Raw genomic sequence first — 18,204 nt, 5'->3', positions numbered from 1 at the left:
CTGCTGAGAGACAAGTTGTTGATTGTTGGTGAGGAACTGGGCCTAGATGTACGCAAGGAAATGCTAAAGTTGGAATTATTGGAGCTAATTTCCAATCAGGCCAGTGAGGAAGAAATTGAAATGGGATTGGAACTTCTCAAAAAGAGGGAGAAACGGGAAAGAGAAAGAGAAGAACGGGAAAGAGAAAAACGAGAGAGAGAGAGAGAGAGAGAGAGGAACGCGATAAAGATCGCGAGTTAAGAAAATGCAACTGGAACTTGAAAGCAAACGTTTGGAGTTGTCTCAAGGAAGTGAAGGCGCTATGGGACGATCAAGTGAGGCAGAATCGTACCGCATGGACAGGCTATTAAAGCCATTTGAGGTCAGGACCGACATAGGCTTGTTCCTAAGCAATTTTGAAAGGACTTGCAAGAAGATGAACTTCGGCCCGAGTACATGGCCACAGCGGTTGCTGTCTATGTTGCCATGTGAGGCGGCGGAAGTAATCGCCAGACTGAGCGCACAGGATGCATATGATTATGCAAAAGTTAAGGCTAGTCTCTTGAAGAAATACCGCCTTTCAGCCGAAGCTTTTCGGCAAAGGTTTAGGAGCACAGGAAAGAAAGATAGCGAGGGATATCCGGAGTTTGCATATAGCTTAAAGGCCAACCTAGTCGAGTGGCTGAAAAGCGCGGAAGCGTACGACAGCAGAGACATGATCGTTGAATGCATGTGTCTAGAGCAGTTTTACAAAACCATCCCCCAAGCTGTAAAACTGTGGGTGCAAGACAGAGGGAATGCAAACACTGTGGAAAGGGCGGCTGAATTAGCCGAAGAGTACTCAACCCGTAGAAAGTTGAACGCCGAGGACAGAAACTTGGACGGTCGAAATGGACCGCGGAAACCATTTCCGTTCAAAAGGGGTTCGCAGACTAGACGATCGGAGCCTGTAGACATGGCGGAAAAGCCCGCAGAAAAGAGCGAGGAGAAATTTAATGGAGAAACCGCACAAAAAAAAACAAAAAAGAAAATTCGAATCTTTTAGACCAATTCGCTGTTACAAATGCCACAAACTGGGACATATAGCTGTAAACTGCCGGAAACCTAGCGTAGTTTTCTCCTACGTGGAGGAAAATGACGAGAATATGGAACTTTTAAGTCCATATCTTCAAGACCTGCAAGTTAATGGCAAACCATGCCGAGTGCTAAGAGACAGTGCCGCCACGATGGACATTGTCCATCCGTCTTACGTGACGGTAAATGACTTCACCGGAGAAGTAGCATGGATAAAACAGGTTGTAGAAGAACACAGCGTGTGTCTGCCGATGGCCAAAGTCAAAATCAGTGGACCATTCGGGGAGCAAGAGACTGAGGCTGCAGTTTCCAACATTTTTGTCACTGCAGTATCCTTACATCTTTTCGAATCGTTCGAATCAGTTACTGCGTGAAAAAGGGCTCAAACTGGGAGAGGGCATAGTACAGGCATTGACCCGAGGCCAAGCTCGTAACATTGCGGCGCTTTCGGCTGAAAATGCACAAACTCCTCCAGCGGAAGCAGAAAAGGAGATAACTTCAATACCCGAATCCGAGCTAGGCCCGAAGGACAAAAGAACAGTTGAGGAGAGACTGCCAGATGACCAGCTCAATGAGAGCGTAGCACTAGAGTGTCAAAGTTCTAGCCTACAGGAAGAGCAAGCTGACGCACTAAGAAGCGAGACAGGGTCGTTATTATCACCGGCCTCAGAGAACTTTGATCAGTTCTTACGTATGGATAGAGAGTCACTGGCAACCGAGCAAAAGAATGATGAGAGCTTAGCTAAATTACATGACACAGCTAAAGAAGGCATTGCTAGGTGCAACGTGACGATACATGAGAGAGGAGGATTGTTGTATCGGCACTACAGAGATCGAAAGGGTAGGATTTTAGATCAGTTAGTCATACCTACAAAGCATAGGGAGGACCTTTTGAGTCTCTGTCATGGAAATGGGTGGTCCGGCCACCTAGGCATAAACAAATCAAAGGAAAGATTGCTTATGGAATACTACTGGCCTGGCTGTTTCAAAGACGTAGAAAACTTTGTAAGATCATGTGACACCTGCCAGCGTTCTGGTAAACCAGGAGAGACATGGAAAGCTCCACTGAAGGTAGTGCCCTTAATAACAGAGCCTTTCAGACGACTTGTAATAGACACGGTAGGGCCTCTTCCAAAAACGAAATCGGGCTACAGGTACTTGTTTACCATGCTGTGTCCGGCTACCAAGTTTCCAGAAGCAATCCCTTTGAAAGAGCTCAGCTCCACCGAAGTAGTAGACGCGCTTTTGACAGTGTTTGCACGAGTTAGGTTTCCAGCCGAAATTCAGGCAGATCAAGGGTCAGTATTCACGAGCGCACTGACTTCCACATTCTTGCAGAAGTGCGGGGTAAAGTTAATACACAGTTCTGTCGATCACCCTCAGTCAAACAGTGTAGAGAGGTGGCATTCGGTGCTTAAGCGAGTTTTGCGTGCGCTCTGTTACGAGCACAAGGAGGACTGGGAGAACTGTTTGCCGGCAACTTTGTTTGCTTTGTGAACGGTTCCACATGAAGCGACAGGTTTCTCGCCAGCAGAACTAGTGTATGGAAGGACACTCTGTTCTCCACTGAGAATGCTAAGAGAGATGTCGGAGGAAAGAGGGGAGAGTCCAACAGTGGTTGAATACGTGCTAAATTTGTTGGAACGGCTAAGCGCAACCCAAGAACTAGTCAGAAAGAACATGGGAGTAGCTCAAAAGAATGCCAAATTCTATTACGACAAGAATGCGAGGCTTCGTACTTTTAACACCGGAGACCAGGTGATGATCCTCAAACCTTCAAGAAAGAACAAGCTTGAAGTTCACTGGGACGGGCGCGTTAAAGTGTTGCACAAACTTTAAGATACTAACTATGCTCTGAAAATGCCCGGTCGCAGGAAGGAAGTGAGGATATATCACTGCAATTTGATGAAGCTGTATGTAGAGCGGAGCGGAGTCGTTAACTATACCATCAAAGAGCCGGATGGCATTAGTACCAAGTTTAAGGAGTATAGGGCGACCTCCAACTCTGAAATCGGCCTAGAAGAAGTAGTAGAACACTCGGTAAGCTCGCACGCTCTAAGACCCGAGCAGCTAGATGAGCTAAAAGGGGTGTTAGGGGAATATATCGACAGGTTCAGCGATCGGCCAGGTAGAACCGAACTAATAACCCATGAAATAGAGCTGATATCCACCGAACCAATAAGATCAAAGCCTTACAGGGTGTCTCCAAGACAGAGAGAGATTATGGAGGCAGAGATACAGCGCATGCTAGAGTTGGGAGTTATTGAGCCCGCTGACAGTGACTACACGTCACCGCTAATACTGGTAGAAACCCCTAACAAGAACCCTCGTCCGTGTGTTGACTACAGGAAGTTAAATTCCATCACTAGGGATCAGCTCTACCCGATACCCAACATTGAGGAACGAATTGAAAGAGTTAGCGCTGCTAAATACATTTCAACTATAGATCTCGTGCAGGGGTACTGGCAAGTTCCCCTTTCAGAAAGTGCCAGCCGCTATGCCGCATTCATCTCACCTGTAGGCACTTTTTGCCCTCTCGCACTCAGCTTCGGGCTGAAGAACGCGCCGTTTAGCTTCTCTAAGTTAATGGATATTGTCCTAAAAGACTTGCAGGAGTTCGCCTTGCCCTATCTTAATGATGTAGCAATTTTTTCGGACAGCTGGGAACAACACGTATCGCACCTCAAACAGGTGTTCTTACGGTTGAGGGAAGCCGGCTTGACGATGAAAGCGGAATAGTGTAGGTATGGTTGTTCGCAGGTTACTTATCTGGGCCATGTTGTCGGCCAAGGCATGAGACGGCCGGCCGAGCTTAAAATAGCTACGATTGGAGAATTTTCTCAGCCGTGCACGAAAACAGACCTTCATTCATTCTTGGGACTTGTCGGGTACTATCAACGGTACGTTCCGAATTACTCGCAAATGGCAAGTCCATTAACGGACGCCCTCCGAAAGGGAGAACCAAGTAGCGTACACTGGGATAAGGAAAAAGAGAACGCTTTTCAAAGTTTGAAAACGCTATTGGTTTCTCGTCCTGTGCTTCGCGCACCAGACTACACAAAGGAATTCATAGTTCAATGCGACGCAAGCGACAGAGGTATGGGCGTGGTACTTAGTCAGGTCGGCGACGATAACGAGGCGCATCCTATCCTCTATGCCAGCCGTAAACTAAACGTACGAGAGGAAGCCTACAGCGCTTCAGAGAAGGAATGCGCTTGTTTAGTTTGGGCCGCCCAGAAGTTGTCCTATTACTTGTACGGAGCGACGTTCGTCTTCGAGACCGACCACTGTCCTCTGACGTGGCTCAATCAAATGTCACACAAAAATGGCCGCTTGCTCCAATGGAGCCTCACTCTCCAAGAGTACAACTTCTCCGTTAGATATAAGAAGGGAAAGTTGCATAGCAATGTGGGTGGTTTGAGCAGGCTAATTTGAATTCTGCGTTTGAGGGTCCCGCCTAAATTTTAGGGTTACTAGTGTTAATTTTTTTAAGCCAAGAAGATTTCCTCTCATTTAGCAGGATTCCCTCCATGATTGCTGAATTTGTCAGCACAAGATTGCTTCAGAAATTGGCATAGCGAAATGCAGCAATTTTTTTTTTGGTTTCTGCACTTATGTTTTTTTTTTTTTTTTTTTTTTTTTTGAAGCTTAGCGGGTCTAAGGTGAGAGCCAATGTACGTCATCTCGGCACAGAGCCGTGTTGTGGGGTTCATTTTGCAGTTGCCTGTCCTTGTTGAATGTTTTGGGGCGATGACATCAATACACAAGTGGTCGCTGCAAGCCAAGGCATCAATCACCCCCTGACCACCAGCCGTTCTCTTCCTGCCCAGCGGTTGTCAGCACTAGACAGTCGAGATTTTTCGGGCCATGGAGGCGCTGTTAAGAACGGCCAGCTGCAGTGCAAGATTGCCCCCCCACTTACGACTATAGGCGGCAACATCCTGGCGCTATTAAGAACGGCGAGCTCCAGTGCAAGATTGCCACCCACTTACGACTATGACGGCAACATACCGGGAGCGTCGCCGCCAACTTCTAGCCACAGCGTGACTAAATCGACTTTGTGACGAAATGAGTTCGGCGGGCCAACTATTGTTCCCAAACTCCCCAACGCGCTACCCGGAACGGCTCCGAGTTCTACGGGGCCCCTCTGACGTCGGTTCCAGACCTTCGAACGTGTGTGCTTTTGTGCGTGTAGACTGTCCTGCGGAGAGGCGGCTAGTTTGCGATCACCAAACGAACGTTCGCGTCGCCTTGTATCGCGGGAGGACTGAGTGTTTAAAAACTGCTGTTGTGCGGATGCTGGACACACTTTTCTTAAGCAGTCATGTTGGACTGACATTCTCTCTCAAGCAGTCATGTTAGACTGATCTACATTCTCAAACAGTCATGTTAGACTGATTTAAATACTGTAAATAAACCCATATTCCTCGTTCTCGATGAAAAGCAGTTCTTGCCTTTATCAACGTCCTCAGCGTGGATAAGTTGGACGACGGCATGGGCCAGCTACCTTCGAATTCATGCCGGACTCCAATCTTCACAATGGATCACGAGCGATGGGATTGAGCCCCCAATCCTGACAACCCCAAATCCGCTCCCCCCCCCCCCCCCCGCCTCCTCGTGCACAATTGATCATGTCACAGCAAACTCACTCCCTTCGCCCTCTTTCCCTTTGCTTGTGCGGGTAGGCATCACTCGTGAAGCCACTATCTCAGTCTCGCACACTTTCCCTCGCACCTAAAGCACACAGTTTCTATACGAAACATGGACTTCAACTTAATCTTGGACTTTATACGGAACATGATGCAGGTCCACTACGGCGGTCGTTCAATCGGCAGCGCACGATTTGAGAGGTGCATTTGGAAGCGCCGCTTATAATTCAATCATTTGACGATCTACATCCGCGGAAGTTTCCATTTATTGTCTCGGCATTCCTTTATGGTGGCAGTAAAATTTCATTATATTGAAATCGCATACAAACACACTTCATTTATTGAGGTTCTAAATACATGGTGTTTTATGGGCAAGAGGTTATGAAAAGTTGAATACTTCATTATATCAAGAAGTTTGTCATACCGAGGTTTAACTACATAATACATACAATGGGATAAAGCAACCAAGCCGACTGCGAACTCATGGCACGCTTTCTTACCACCTCGTATTCTTCGCGCCCAAGGCCCCGTTGCAGTGTTTGTGCGCAAATGCCACATAACAATATTTTTGCATAAACCAAAATTTTAGCCACAACGATTAATGGCCCCGATGGTCAACTTGTTAAATCCTCTTTGAAACTCGTGGTGAATTTTAATGACGGAGTCGGAGCAGCTTTTTCTACTCTTTTTTGAATAAGTGCATTCCAATGACAGATTGAGGGCGCTAGATGTGGTCTCTACTAAGAAATCTAGAGCAGTTTACGAGCCCCGACCACTCTGTGGAGCAGCCAAAGGTGCTCTGTGAAAACACGGGAGTGGACCAGGATTCTGTGTGACTTATTTCCTTCAGGCGGGCTTTCTCTTTGTTTTACAGCTCCTCATGCTTGGTGGCACCACAGTAGTCGTGGTTTTCGTGGTAATGGTGAATGCCATGGTCGACTAGTCACGGCATATGGCATTCCTTTTGCTGCTCCATAGTGATAGCTCAGATTCGGATATATCAAGTTATGATACTACGACAAAATGGACACAGACATTGACACTGAAGCTGCCGCTTATGAATGGGCATTCAACAGATTGTTTTGCTTGATCTGGCAGGTAAAAGTAGAATCGTATGATCACATGTGTGGTATCCTGGGCAACCCTGGACTTGGTAGAGCCCTTCCGCTCTGATGCTATGCTGCGGTGCCGAGGACTGTGCTCCAATCACAGATTAGGCAGCGTTGCTCTACGTCAAAAAGAGGTGCTCGCACACAGAGCCGGTCAGCTGCTCTGAAGCGGCCATTGAAATTCACCAACAATACAGTGTCGTCCAAACAAGATAAGAGGTTCGCAGGGAGGTGGAGCGATAAACAGTGGCCCAAAAAGGGAAGAACTGGAGACAATGTTTTGATGAAGGAGATTTGCTTTCGTAAGCGCCCTTGTTCGGCCACTGCTGAATAAAGTGCTGTGAATGTCAATTTCAAGGTAAGCACAAGTGTTCCTCTATGAAGACACGAGACTTACCCTTTCCCTTTCTTCGTTGAGCTTGTGGACTTCCTCGCGAAGCAGTGCCTTCTCTCGCTCGTGCGCTTTCTTAATCTCTGCTAAGGTCTCCTGGTTCTCAATGGCACTGGAAGAAGATTGCCTGATTAAAAATAGTAAGAAACACTTGACAAGTGAAAAAAAAATTGATCTGTCATGTACTCATCCTGTCCACATTTCAAAGGTGTCACTTAATTAATTTCATCCTTACTCTAAGCATTGTGTTTGAGAGCTTTGTTAACCACTCTAACTGGAAACGAAAGACAAATATCAAATAAGTTAGACTAGTGCATAGATTTTCAAAATTTTATTTGAGTTTCCTTGATCAAAAAAAAAAACCTTCCAGGTCCCAACAGAATGCCTGAGCAACTGGTAATGTGATAAGCATTATCAGGACAGGCCCACTGACACATATGGTTGAACTGCTTCCAGGATTGACCCATCAGATATTCTAGATCATCACAAATGGAGGCTGGGACTGTCCTGTACAATGCTATTGAATTAGGAAGGTTTTAAATACGAACATCAAATTTTTTACTTTAATTTTATCGCAAAACTTCAGTGCCTATGACATTAGAGCAAAGTTAGAAATTTCATGGTATTTTGGTGCATTTTTGTCCCTCCTAGAGAATTTTGTGTAGCAGTTTTTTTTTATAAGCAATTAACTAGCTCCATCAAGAAGCTGCCAAAATTTATGATGTCGCAGGCGAGCTGGTATGGGAATGCCAAGTTGCTTTTACCCGCCGCAGTGGCTTGGTGGCTATGGTGTTGCACTGCTAAGCACAAGGTCGCGGGGTCAAATCCCAGCCACTGCGGCCGCATTTCAATTAGGGACAAATGCAAAAACACACGCATCCTGTGCATTAGGGTCACATTAAAGATGCCCTGGTGGTTAAAATTAATCTGGAGTCCCCCACTATGGCGTACCTCATAATCAAATCGTGTTTTCGCACGTAAAACCCCAGAATTCATCATCATCACGTTGCTGTTGCCATCAGTGTTTTGCTTTTCAATTCCTTCTAATTTACCAAGGCTTCACTATAGTAGGAAATACCCATTCGGAAATTCCAGAAGTTTAGTCATGCTCATTTGGATATTTTCCTAAAAAGTCAGGTAAGATATACAAATTTGTCATCAATGACATAGGGCACTTTACACTGTTTACCCATAAAACATATTTTTGTTCCACATTGTAACTTGTATTGCAGTAATACTACAATGTTATGTATGTCATATGTCATACCATATTTTTATGCGCACAACCCGCACCAAAATTTCAAAAAATGTAACAGTAAAGTGGGATTGCGAACTACATGCGAATTTCACCATAAACTGTGGCTTCACGGCAGCACACGCCACACTGCCGTGAAGCCACACCTCAAGGCAAGGTTCTTCGGCATTCAAAGTTTCGTTCTCTCCTGGGGAACCCCACCTCATCTCCACGCCTGCGTGTTGAAGCTCCCTTCTCCCCTTTTTCTCGGTTGCCCATTCTCCTCCGCTTTACAGGTTGCTATTTTGCGTTTAGTAGTCAGTGAACAGCTCACGTGGCGGCGACAAACTCACACGTCACCTGTTCCCACGGCACTCCCTCAGTCTGCACGAAGTGCTTCGCAATACAGCGGTGAGCCAAATCATCGTTGGGATTTTCACCTCGGTCACGTTAGCTCTGTCGCCATTGCCGATGCGAGGGCTTCTCCGTTCATGTTGTCTTCCGCTGTCGTACAAGTGCTAGTCGCAAAGTGATTCGATTCATGTCAGATATCATGTGACTGATTCGTCTGCGATAACATCCAGCAAGTAAATCCAGCTTTGTCAGCACCGCCAAAGGCTACAACATAAATGTCGTACGTCCACAAATGGAGACTGATTTGGTCAAGATTTGAGCAGTGTTGTTTACTTGTTTACTTGTTTAAGAGTTTATTCAGACAACGTATGGTACAGTTGCCTAGGGCGCAGACTAAAAGGCAAGCGGATGCCTGACAAGGAGTCTGCGCCCTTCTTGCTCCCATTCAAGAGCACAAGACATTCAGCGCATAAAATAAACACTAAACGAGATGGAAATACAGAGTGGTTGGTTAACAATGAAACGAGAGTTATTTCATATTGAACATTTATGTACAATTGGGAAAATGCTGTAAAAGACAACAGAAAACAAAAACAAAAACAAAAGGAGTGGTCATGCCTGCAGTGACAATAGATACATAGTGATGTACAGTTACGTCCACAGGTTATACGCAGGGATACCTCTTTCTTTCTTTCTTTCTTTCTTTCTTTCTTTCTTTCTGGGCTGTTGTAATTGGGGGTGCGGATTATATGCAGTGGTAGGTTATGCGCACAAAAATACGGTACGTGCCTTTGAATTCTTGAGTGCACATGTGTGCATGCGAAGCTTAAAAAATATTTATGGGGTTTTACGTGCCAAAGCCATGATCTGATTATGAGGCACGCCGTAGTGGGGGACTCAGAAAATTTGGACCACCAGGGGTTCTTTTACGTGCACGGGTGCTTTTGCATTGCACCCTCATCGAAATGTGGCTGCCATGGCAGGGATTCGATCCAGCGACCTCATGCTTAGCAGCCCAACAAGCCATTAAGCAACCACAGAAGGTGTGTATATGAAACTCATTGTGCCGATTTTTCTTTGTCTTTTTTTTCTTTCTACGTAGCCTAGATGCTATATCACAAAACTTTTATGAGCTTGGGTTAGTGCTCGTGCACAAAATACATGACTAGCAGTCATGCTAAAGGCTCAGCTAAAAAGCTACACTCAGTTGTATATATATTTCAAGTGCAAAAAACATGCATGCAATCCTTCAATAATTGGTCATTCATTACCGAATTCATCAATGACTTTCTTCATAATCCCCTAAATGCACATACTAATATGTTTGCATTTTCTTTGTGGTGCTCACTTTCACTCTAATATTCACTCAATGAGCAACTGAGGAATTCATCCAGAAACATACTTCAACTCCAAAAAGTATCAAAAAGATATTTCACCTTTCGACACGAGATTTCTCGCTCTTCTCTTTTAGTAACATCACCTGCAGGAATATGAAAATATATATTACTTTCAAATATTTTTTATTGTGGTTGAAGCGCAACCTTTGTTGAATGATATACTAGCACTTTCCCATCTTTCGTAGCTGGTGTGGTGAAAAATTAATAAATGGGCTACCAGGTACCAGGAGCAACAACAGCTACAGAACCTATGCAAGAACTGAAATATGAAGTTGTTTTTACTTAAAATAAGACATTAATTTTATTATTTTTTTAAACATCAGGGTTAAGTTGAGAGAAAAACAGGACAACCAGTGCAATGCAAGACCCAAATGTCAGTGGGCTAGGTGGAACTGCTAGCGGACAGATAGTGATCCAGTTTCTTACTGTACAGATTAGAGACAGACATTAAGTTTCCTCTATTAGAGATGATTCAGTTACATTGATCGTGCTATCAAGCACACAGTGTTTGCTCCGTTTGCTGTGCGATTGTTTGTATGTCATCAGGTTGCTATTGCTGATGTCCAGAGATACATAGCTAAACCTTGGTCCATCTTCCGAGTCTGAATCCGAGGGCAACCCAAGCAGTCAGCTGCTTAAGAAAATTTTGAAAGAGCAGACAAAGACTAACGAAACCCTTGTCGTGCTGAATTCAAACTTGGAACAGGCGGAATCAATAGTTGATGATATTCAGACAAGAATTGACTACCAGAAAGTAGAAACTGTACCACATGAACAAATTTGAGAAAAGTTAGAGGAGAGTGACGAAGCTTGCAGGAGTACGAACAAACTAGTTTCTGAATTAGCAGCAAAGGTTGATGCCCTTGAAAACAGAAGTTGTCAGAACAACCTCATAATTTACGGCATGAATAAAGAACTAGAGCACGAAGTAAATGAAGAAATATTTAAAAAGAGACTTGGTGTTGAAATCAATTCTACGAAACCTAACCATAGAATTTTTTCCAAGAATGCGGAGAATCATCGCCCCATCATCCTGAGGCTTGCCAACTTCAGTGACAAGAATAAAATATTGACATCCTGCTTCGAGTTGAAGGGCACTTGAATTTCTATATTCGAAGACTTCTCTAAAGAAGTTTGCTACCTGCACGGAAACTTATGGCACTCTGCTGCTGAAAAAAGGGATAGGGGTTCAAGTTTCTGTTGTTTTCAATAAGCTAAAAGTGAATCGCAAGCTTTATGTCTGGGATGCAGTTCAAAAGTGCAGAGTGGAATTGCCCCAATCTGTGTGTTACTGTGCTAACACAGCAAAACTGTGTAAATAAACTGTTAGTGAGATAAAGACATCGGGTGCAAGCATTATTGATCATTGTATAATTTCTCCAAAATTCAACACCTTTATTTTTTCAATAAGTTCTTGTGAGGACGGCGTCACATGCACACTTGCCATTGTATCCCCTTCGTAACCTGATGCCACAAATGAATATAAGTAAAGCCAACATTCTCTGCTTTTTGCGTATTCTTGATCTAAAGAAATTACCTTGTTCTAGTGGAATATCAAACATTTTTCTTAATAGATATGTGGTTGGTGTGGCAAAGTAGTTATACAAAATTTACATAATGTTCTTAGAATCTTGTGTAATACCCGATGACTGGCGCTCTGTAAGAGTGATTCCAATTAGTAAGTCAGAGTCTCCATGGGAATTAAATAACTATATAGGCCAGTTTCTTTGACATCCACAATTTGTAAGTTACTAGAACACACTATTGTAAGGCTGTTATGCTGCACCTAAAAAATCACCAACTGCCTAGTGACAACTGACATGGCCTCAGGGCTGGTCTTATGCACTACAACGCAGCTGGCTGAAATAACCAACGACTTCGCAAATACAATGAATGTGAAGGGTCAAATTGATGCAGTGTTTTTAGACTTTTCCAGGGCATTTGATGTTGTTCCTCATTACGACTTAATAGCCAAACTGAAAGCTGTTGGTATTGAACACAACATTGTTTGTTGGATAGCATGCTTTTTAATTTCAAGGAAATGTTAATGGTTGCATCACTGACACTTTGGAAGTGTACTCGGGAGTCCCTCAGAGATCTGTGCTTGGGCCCCTGTTGTTCCTGGTTTATGTAAATGATTTACTTAGCAGTGCAATCATCTGTCAGAATCCAATTGTTCGCAGATGATTGTGTTCTATATACTAGCGTAAGCAAACCTGATGATGAAATTAGATTAAATGACACACTGCATTTGATTTGTGCATGGTGTGACAAATGGGGATCGAAGCTCAAGACCTCTAAAACTGCGAGCATTACATTTACCAATAAGGGACAGCATTAACAATTTCTTTATACCATTAATAATGCTAACGTTCAAAGAGCTGAGCAAGTGAAGTACTTGGGTATTACACTCGCGAGTAATTTAAGCTGGGAGCTGCACATAGATAACCTCTACAGTAACGTGCTGAAAAAGTTGGCATTCTTAAAAAGAAACTGCATCATACAATACCCACAGTGAATCTTATCACTTATAAAACTCTGATAAGACCAAGGTTAGAGTTGCAGACTTGATCTGGAGTCCTCATCAACAGCATTTAACGCTTTCAGGGTCAATGATGTAAATATATGGTGCCATGAACAAGTCCAAAACGGTCGATGCCATAAATTTATGGCGCCGTCTGTACGTTTAAAATGCACGCCAATTTCCTAACTTTTTCTTTTCTGTCATGTGCTGCCACTATGTGGGAATACAGGGAATTTTTCTGGCGCACCTCTCTCTCTCTCTGTTTTTGGTGCATGGTTTGTTTTAGAGCTAGTTTGCTCCCGCGCGTCCATATACTACCACTCGTGCATTCGCGCGCACACAGGCGGGCGGGCGGCGGTTTGGGTTTTGTTCCGCGGGTGGTTTCGGCTTCTTGCACTTGCAAAACTGATGGCTATCTCGTTACTAATCGCTCAAAGGACGACCGCTTGTTTCTCGCTCGTTTAGTGCTCACAGGGGTGCGCATAGGAAGGATTCTGCCATGCATGTGTTTCCGTTACTTCCTCTCTTCTTTTTTTGGAGACTCGCGAAAGCGAATTGCCTCTGGTTGACGATAAGATGAAGATTGTCACACATTTTGCTTTTTTGACGGGCACACAACTCCACAGTTTTCTTGAATACGCATACCTATACAGTTCGATTATGCTATGGATGTACATATTAGTGTAAGAGCAGAAACATTTGAGTCTTGTGAAATATTCTTGTGTGCACATTTCCAGAGCCTTGAACTAGTATGTGTATAACAATGCATCAAATTTTTTATTCTTATAAGTTTATTTCCTTTTTTGTTGTTGTTATTCATGAATGAAGAGTACATATATACCAATGCAAAATATTTTTTTCTCACTTTACGGTCACTCTAGAAAAATTACGGTAAATTTTTTTTATATAGGTCCCTAAAAAGAACTAGGAATCTGCAATAAAAAAAATCGACTCTGGGCAGTTGCATATGGCAAAAAATTGACCCTGGTGGTGCCAAAAAACGTGCACTCGCCAAGAACAAAAGAAAAATAAAGAACAGACGTTTCGGGCCCCTACGGGTCCCTTGATCACAATGAAGATACAAGCATAGGCGCGCGGCTATTTATTGGTCAGGTATATTTCTAGTTTTTGATTAACCCTCAAATAGTTAATAAAAAAACTTGAAAGGTTGGAAAACTTAGCTATGAGGTTCATTTATTCCACTTATTTGCATCTCTCTAACATATCCCTTCTTCATAATAGGGCAAACTTGCAAAAAACTCACTCAGCATAGAACGGTGTCCAGATTAAATTTTTTTTTATCAGCTTTATCATGGTGATTTTAAGTCATCTTGCAAACATTACATTAAGGAGCCATTTAGACGCTTCGATAGAATGTACCACAGTAAAACAGTTGGATAGCCTTTTAGTCACATCTACTTACATCAGCATTCCTTCTTTCCCCACGCTATTTTATTATGGAACAGGTTACCAGAGGAAGTGGTTAACGTTAATACAACACAATTGTTTGTTGATTTCGTAAAAAATTTTGCATTTCCCTGTTAACACAGATAATATTGCCATTGTTTCTGGCACGCAGCCAACTAATGTTTGTGAACGCTGCATCAGTGCTTTGTATTTCCGTCTGTAAAGTCTTTCATGCATTACATTTATGTGCTCATTACGACTACTCTGTACTTAATTCTATATTCACTAGGTTTCTTTTTTTTTTACATTTCTTTGTATTCTTTGTATTTGTTACTATGTTTTCTTGTATTTATCTACTCATGCATGGGCCTGAAGTGGGCCTGCAGTATTTGTAAATAAAATAAATAAACATCTAAACGAAAATCCACATCCTAGGCTTTCCGCCCCAGACACAACCCACAAAAAAGATCAGTGTAAAGGGATAAACACTGGTGTCATCTCCGATAGGTTTATGTTGTTCAAGTCTCACATCGATGTCACTGTATTTGTCAGTCTAATTTATGTCCACTGCAGGGCAAAGGCTTCTCCCAGCAATCTCCCATAACCCATGTCTTGCGTCAGCCGACTGCATCTTATGCCTGCAAATTTCCTAAATTCATAGGATCACTTAATCCTCCACAGTTCTCGACTGTCTCCATTTCCCTAGGCCTCCATTTTGTTACTCTAATAGACCAATGGTTACCTGCATTGCTCAACTCTATTTCTTCCTGCCAATCTCAGCTAAAACATCAGCTACACTGAATCAGTCTTTATTACGCACAGTCTGTCTTCCCATCTTCCAACGTCACAATTATTTTTCATTTCATCACTCATTTCTTGTCAAGTTTCTTTGTTATCCACCAGGCATAAGACCCATAGGATAGCAGTACTGGTAAAATGCACTGATTGTATGCTTTTGTAAGGATATATACTTTTGTAAGTAAACTGCTGGTAACGGACTTGGGTGTGCCTGCCACATGTGCTTCAATCCATTATCATTTGTCTGAAAATTTCATTCTCACAATTCAGGTACTCTGTAACTACTTGGCCTAGACAAATGTACTCTTGCAGAACTTGAAGAGGCTGACAACCAATAAGCATATGCAGGAGGATAGCTACGATGACAGCAAGGAATTAATGCAACTGCACGCACAGTGCACTAAGCAAGAGTGCTCCATCAACTTACCTCCTTGAGCAGGGCGTCCCTGGCCCCATCAGCCTCTCGAAATTGGTCACGAATCGTGCCCAGCTCATTGGCATGCCGCGTTTGCAGTTGGATCTCCAGCTCCCGAAACTTCATCTCTTGGTTCTCCAGCTCATTTTTCAGCCTAGACAGAAGGGAACATGAGAGGACTGCTACATGGGAACCACTGAAGCAAAAGTGAAGGCATGGTAGTAAACCTTAAAAATGAAATGAATACTATGATGCACACCTTCTTACTTTGTCAAAATGTGATATAGCATGTTTAATCATCAAATACATGCCAAGAAGATTGTGAGACTTCAGCGACTCCACCAGCCCTGAACAAGCTTACTGTAACAGAAATTACTCCCAACTACGGCTAACGCCGAAACATTTTGCAGAATTCCCGCAATCCTATGCAAGCTCTAACCACATGTCGCGAACCAAGAGGTTGCAGTGGAGTGCCAGGACCAGAGGACCAGCGTAGCAGGCTCTTAGAACAGACTAACATGTACCATGCTTGCACTGTGAGCACATGCCGCCCAACTTTATTTTCATCATAATGGCAAAGCCTTTAGCGCAATTCAAAAAGACAGGGACGTGACAGAGACACATGACCGTGCTATTTTCGTCATCTTTTTGCACTGCCGACCGAGAACGCCGACCTTTAGCGCTCACACACAGCGGCTTCAATGGGCGCTAAAGGGCCCCCCACCCAGACGGAACGGCGAAATGTACTTGTAGACGATGTGGAGATCGTGCTGTCTGGGTTGTGTGCAGATCTGCGGATACGCCGGCAACATCTTCGGGGAGTTTCGTGGGAGGCATATCGCGGTAGGCTGGTTAGAGGTGGTCTAATGAGGCCTACCTCTTCGCGACCATTCAATAGGATGGTGGCCTACTTCAGCGTCTTGTGGAGGATGCAGTATGGCCAATTGTAGGAGCGTGTAAGAGGTGCCTTTACAGCATCTCGTCTGAGAAAAATGTCGGTCAACGACGCAACGTCCGGATGCACAAAGATGCTGTGGTCCCAAGATTGAGGCGGGATGGGGCGCAGTTGCTTAATGCAGTCCTGTAGGCATTGAAGGTACTGAAGCAGCTGGGGCGAGGAGTACGAAGAAATGGACAAGTCTCCAGAAAGCCGCAGAGGTGCACCATAAACGAGTTCGGCCGGAGAACAGCCAAGGTCATGATGAAGGACAGTGCACACGCCAAGAAGCACCATAGCAAAGTGGTTTAACCCAGTGCTCCCGATCCAGGCATGTAGTGAGGGAACCCTTGAGCTGGCGGTGGAGCCGCTCAACCATGCTGTTGGAAGAGGGACGATACGCAGTGGTACAGCAGTGTTTAGCGCCAGGAAGGCGGGTTAGGAAAGTGAAGAGGGCACAGTCAAATTGCCAGCTGCAATCAGTGGTCATGATGCTGGAGCAGCCGAAGCGGGAAACCCATGCTGAAACGAAGGCTTTGGCGACCGTTTCCCTAGTAATGTCTGGAATGGGCATGTGCTTTGGGCCAGCGGGTGAAGCGGTCAATCATTGTGAGAATGTACCAGCAATTGTGAGAGGAAGGAAGCGGTCCAACCAAATCAAGATAGACGTAGCCAAAGCGACAGCCAGATGCAAGAAAGACTGCATGGGAGTCCTCGTGTGGCAGGTCACTTTGGCGGTCCGGCACACGAGGCACAAACGTGCCCACTGGCGAACATCAATGTTAATGCTTGGCCAGACATAGCACTGTGTAATGAGGCACTGCGTGGCTCGGATGCTTGGATGGCAGATGTCGTGAAGAGATTGGAACACTGCACGATGGAAAGCAGCAGGAATGAGGGGGTGAAGTGTCATGCCAGAGGTGTGTCTTGACATGTCACGCCAGAGTGAGCCAGCTACAAACGGGTGTGGAACGAGTTGTAGACGTAGGGAATGGGGATGGTCATGCAGTGCTTGCAGCTCAGCGTCTTCCATCTGCACCCGAGCTAGATGTTCCCAGTCCACAGTTGATGAAGTGACGAGGGAGGAGATGCGGGAGAGTGCACCAGCTGCTTCGTTTTCAGTGCCTTTGACGTGCCGGATATCGGTAATGAACTCCAACATATAGACCAGTTGACGAAGTTCACGTGCGACATACTTATAAGAGTTTGTACGAAAGACATACAGTAGAAGTTTATGATCCATTAGAACATAAGATGGCTGGCCCTCCAAAAAGTGCCAGAAGTGCTGGATGGTGGAGTATCTTAGATAGCAAGCAGTATGCGGCCAAAAACACAGTAGCAAATCTCAGAAGGTTGGAGCTTCCAAGAGAAGAAGCCCAGTGGACACCACTTGGAGTCGATTTGCTGCTGGAGAACAGCGCCGATGGCCATTCCAGAAGCATCCACCATGATGCGAGTAAGTACGTTACTTCTCAAGTGGATGAGGAGCACTGAATCGGCAACGGCTTATTTAGAAGCTCTGAAAGCAGCCTGAGCTTCGGGAGACCAGGAAATCGCGGATGAGGAGCTCTTGGTCAGGTGCAGAACGTCAGTCAATACATGCAGAAGCTCAATGCAGTGCGGAATAAGGTGCCAGGAGAAATTCACTAGGCCCACGAACCCACACAGCTGGCATAGGGAAGTGGGTGCTGGGAAGCCTTGCATGACCTGGATGTGGGAGAGGAACGGACGAATTCCTAGTGCGGAGATGTGATGACCAAAGAACTCGAGCTCGAAAGACCCAAAGACGCATTTCTGAGGGTTGACAACTAGGCCAAGTTGTTGAAGGCGTTGGAAGAGTTCCAGGAGGTGATGCTCATGATCTTGTAGATGGGAGTCGTGACGACGATGTCGTCAATGTAGTCAAATACAGCCGGGAGTCCATGCATTACCTCGG

General features: G+C 44.6%; 1 protein-coding gene across 8 annotated transcripts in view; it reads right to left on the bottom strand.

Annotated features, from left to right (window-relative positions):
* The window catches only part of gek (serine/threonine-protein kinase gek), a 336,626-nt gene that overhangs the window by 120,652 nt on the left and 197,770 nt on the right, over positions 1–18,204 (bottom strand). For 5 of the 8 annotated variants that reach the window (XM_055071676.1, XM_055071677.1, XM_055071679.1 and 2 more), the window contains 3 exons: positions 15,344–15,485; positions 10,227–10,270; positions 7,209–7,329 (listed from right to left, as the gene is read on the bottom strand). In XM_055071676.1, coding sequence (XP_054927651.1) covers positions 7,209–7,329; positions 10,227–10,270; positions 15,344–15,485 — 307 coding nt within the window. The remainder of the gene's footprint in view (positions 1–7,208; positions 7,330–10,226; positions 10,271–15,343; positions 15,486–18,204) is intronic. The other 3 variants (XM_055071678.1, XM_055071680.1, XM_050180174.3) reach the window with 1 other exon arrangement.

Source organism: Dermacentor andersoni, chromosome 7 (genome assembly GCF_023375885.2).
Source record: "Dermacentor andersoni chromosome 7, qqDerAnde1_hic_scaffold, whole genome shotgun sequence".
In the NCBI taxonomy this organism is placed as follows: Eukaryota; Metazoa; Arthropoda; class Arachnida; order Ixodida; family Ixodidae; genus Dermacentor; species Dermacentor andersoni.
This window is presented reverse-complemented; position numbering and strand designations above follow the sequence as displayed.